This window comes from Sylvia atricapilla, chromosome 10 (assembly GCF_009819655.1).
Source record: "Sylvia atricapilla isolate bSylAtr1 chromosome 10, bSylAtr1.pri, whole genome shotgun sequence".
Lineage (NCBI taxonomy): Eukaryota > Metazoa > Chordata > Aves > Passeriformes > Sylviidae > Sylvia > Sylvia atricapilla.
Window position 1 is genome coordinate 374,719 of NC_089149.1, and position 2,668 is coordinate 377,386.

Genomic DNA, 2,668 nt, shown 5'->3' on the forward strand with positions numbered 1-2,668 from the left:
GAGACATTTTATTTACACCATATACAAGCGCTCTCCCAGGGCAGCAGAGTCTCTGTGGGTGCCCTCAGACGTCAGTGTACTCGTGGTAGATGCGGACCTCCGACCTCCTGACGCTCTGCAGGGACCTGATGCTCTCACTCCTGGTTCTCATGTTGGATTTCCTGAAGAGCCTCCGTGAGAATGATCGACACATGAAAAAGTAAATGATGGGATCCAGACAGACGTTGCACGCGGACAGGAACAGCGTCATTTCCTTACAGTAATATAGGATTTTATGTGCAGAGTCATCTAAAATTCTGTCCAGGTGACTAAAAGTAAAGGGTATTCGGCACAAATGGTAGGGCAGGAAGCAGGTGAAGAACACGGCCACGACGACCCGTATGCTCTGGTTGTGCTTCCTCTTGCGGCTGGACGAGCTGATGAACTGCTTGCTGGATTTATAGATGTACCTGGAGATGGCGATGTAGCACCCTATCAGCACCACCAGCACCACCACGAACATGCAGGTGTTGATGTAGACCACGGCCGAGTGCCACTTGACGCCCAGGGGAGACTTCAGCTTGAGGCAGTCGTCCACGTTCCTCCGGGTGGGGTAGGCGTTGGTGAGGATGAGGTTGGGCAGCGCCAGGAAGGCCATCACCACCCAGACGCCGGCCGACAGCGCCTTGGTGAAGGTGATGCTGTACATCCTGGAGTCCCCGAAGGGCTTCACCACCTTGAGGTAGCGGTCGATGCTGATGAGGCCCAGGAAGACGATGGTGGTGTACATGTTGGCGTAGAACAGCACGGCGCTGTAGCGGCACAGGAAGGAGTTGAAGTGCCACGGGCCCAGCCGAGAGTCCTGGATGATCTTGAAGGGGAAGGTCAGCGTCATCAGCAGGTCCGCCACCACGATGTTCTTGAGGTAAAAGATGAAGCTGGTCTTGTTCCTGATGTGGAAGAAGATCCACACGGCCAGGCCGTTGAGCAGGAGGCTGGCCAGGAAGATGAGGAGGTAGAGCACGGGCAGGACGATGGTGGTGAACTCGTCACGGGTCGTGTGCCAGGGGGAGCTGGCGTTGGCAGAGCTGCTGTTGTCTGGGCTGAGGTGATTCTCTGTGGGAATGAGGGAGAACGACGGGTTAAAGCTTTCAGGTGTTCTGCAGCTGGGGCCAGCTGAGAGCTGTCCCCTCCCTGGGCAGTCTGAGGCTGTCGGGGGAGCCATAAATCAGAGCTGCAGGTTGTCAGCTCTTGGCTCTGCTGACAGAATGTGACTTGTGAGCCGAGATGTTTGTCATGGGACAGGGCTCTGGAGAGGCCCCTCAGGCCTATCAAAACGCTCATTTAAACTTAGTTTACTCAAACCTATTTAAAAAATCACAGTCTCTGGGGGATTTTAAGATTTCATATGTAAATGTTTGTGAAAAACTTATAAACTCTGCGGTAAAATGACAGGACAGTTTGTTTCCTGTTGTTTCTGCTCTGACCTTGGCTGGTGAGGAAGGCCAGGCTGGCCGTGGGGCAGTGCCCACACAGCCCCTGCTGCAAGGACTGATTTCTTTCAACTGCTGGTAGGAACCGACAGTAACGAAATAAACACTGATCAGTCACTTGCATCTCCATTGTCATTTTACCTGGCAGCTTTCCATAGGACAAATTGTACCCCATCCTTTGCGTTGCTGTGGGTTTCCAGCTGAAATGCTCTTCAGGAGTCCCGCTGGCAGCTGTGGGTCTGGGATGTGCCAGGATGATGTTCTGGGGAAAAGAAATGCAACTTAAAACCAAAGCAAAATAGAAAAGCCCACCTTCTTGTCCCCTGCACGGAGAGGAGCTCGGTGAAGGGAGCTCCCTCTGGAATTCCCAGTCAAGGCCTGGCTGAGGTGGCTGAGGGCTGGGGGCTGCTCTCAGGGCTTTATTGCCCTCTTCTTGCTCATTTCAGTGATGGATGACAGTGAGTGGATTTGTATTTTAAATCATCACTCACTTCCTGAAGTAAAGAAGTGTCATCAGTAATTACGAGATATGTGTGTATAACTCCATAGTGTACCCCCCAAACTGGAATGAAAATGACAAGCTCCTGTCCCTTTCTGATAGAAACTGGCACACAAGGAACACTGAAACCTGCAGAAACTCATTTATGCCATGATGGCATCACCACGTTTGACATTGTTCAAAGGGATTTTGCCAATGCCATTTTGTAAGGCTGTGCTCCAATTTGTTCTTTCCTCTATCAGTATAAAAATGCAGTAACTTTCCCCGGATTCATTTTTTGCTTACGGTTTTTGATGGGAAAACTGGCAAAATGGTTCAGATCTCACCAGTTCCACTAGACCTGACTGCTCTCATGGGAATGAAGAGAGGAGGGAATTCCTGCAGCCCTTTTGCAGATCAGAACCTGTTCCTCCCCGTGTGGGAACTGTGTGGAGTGGCACTAGATGGCACCAAAGCAAGTAATGGTATGTGAAAGCATCGGTAAAATCTTTAATTTGGAAATTTTAACCTTTTTATCTGTCTGGACTCTCTGCTGGCACAGTTTGCTCAGGACTGTCAGGGCTGTTGTGGGTGTACTGTTTTCTGTGGGTCTGAGCAGCAGTAATCCCTCATGTTTTGCTGTTGTTGAGGATCTGCAGCTCTCTTTTCTGCCCAGGAGGCAAAGATCAAAAGACTACGTGATTTTATGAGAAGATGC

General features: G+C 50.6%; 1 protein-coding gene across 1 annotated transcript; it reads right to left on the reverse strand.

Moving 5' to 3' along the window:
• On the reverse strand, positions 1 to 1,647 carry GPR87 (G protein-coupled receptor 87). The gene is made up of 2 exons (XM_066326421.1): positions 1,614 to 1,647; positions 1 to 1,095 (listed from the first exon to the last, which is right to left on the reverse strand). The coding sequence occupies exons 1-2, from the start codon at positions 1,645 to 1,647 to the stop codon at positions 65 to 67; spliced, it is 1,065 nt and encodes a 354-aa protein (XP_066182518.1). The 3' UTR covers positions 1 to 64.
• Between the last annotated feature and the right edge of the window lie 1,021 nt (positions 1,648 to 2,668).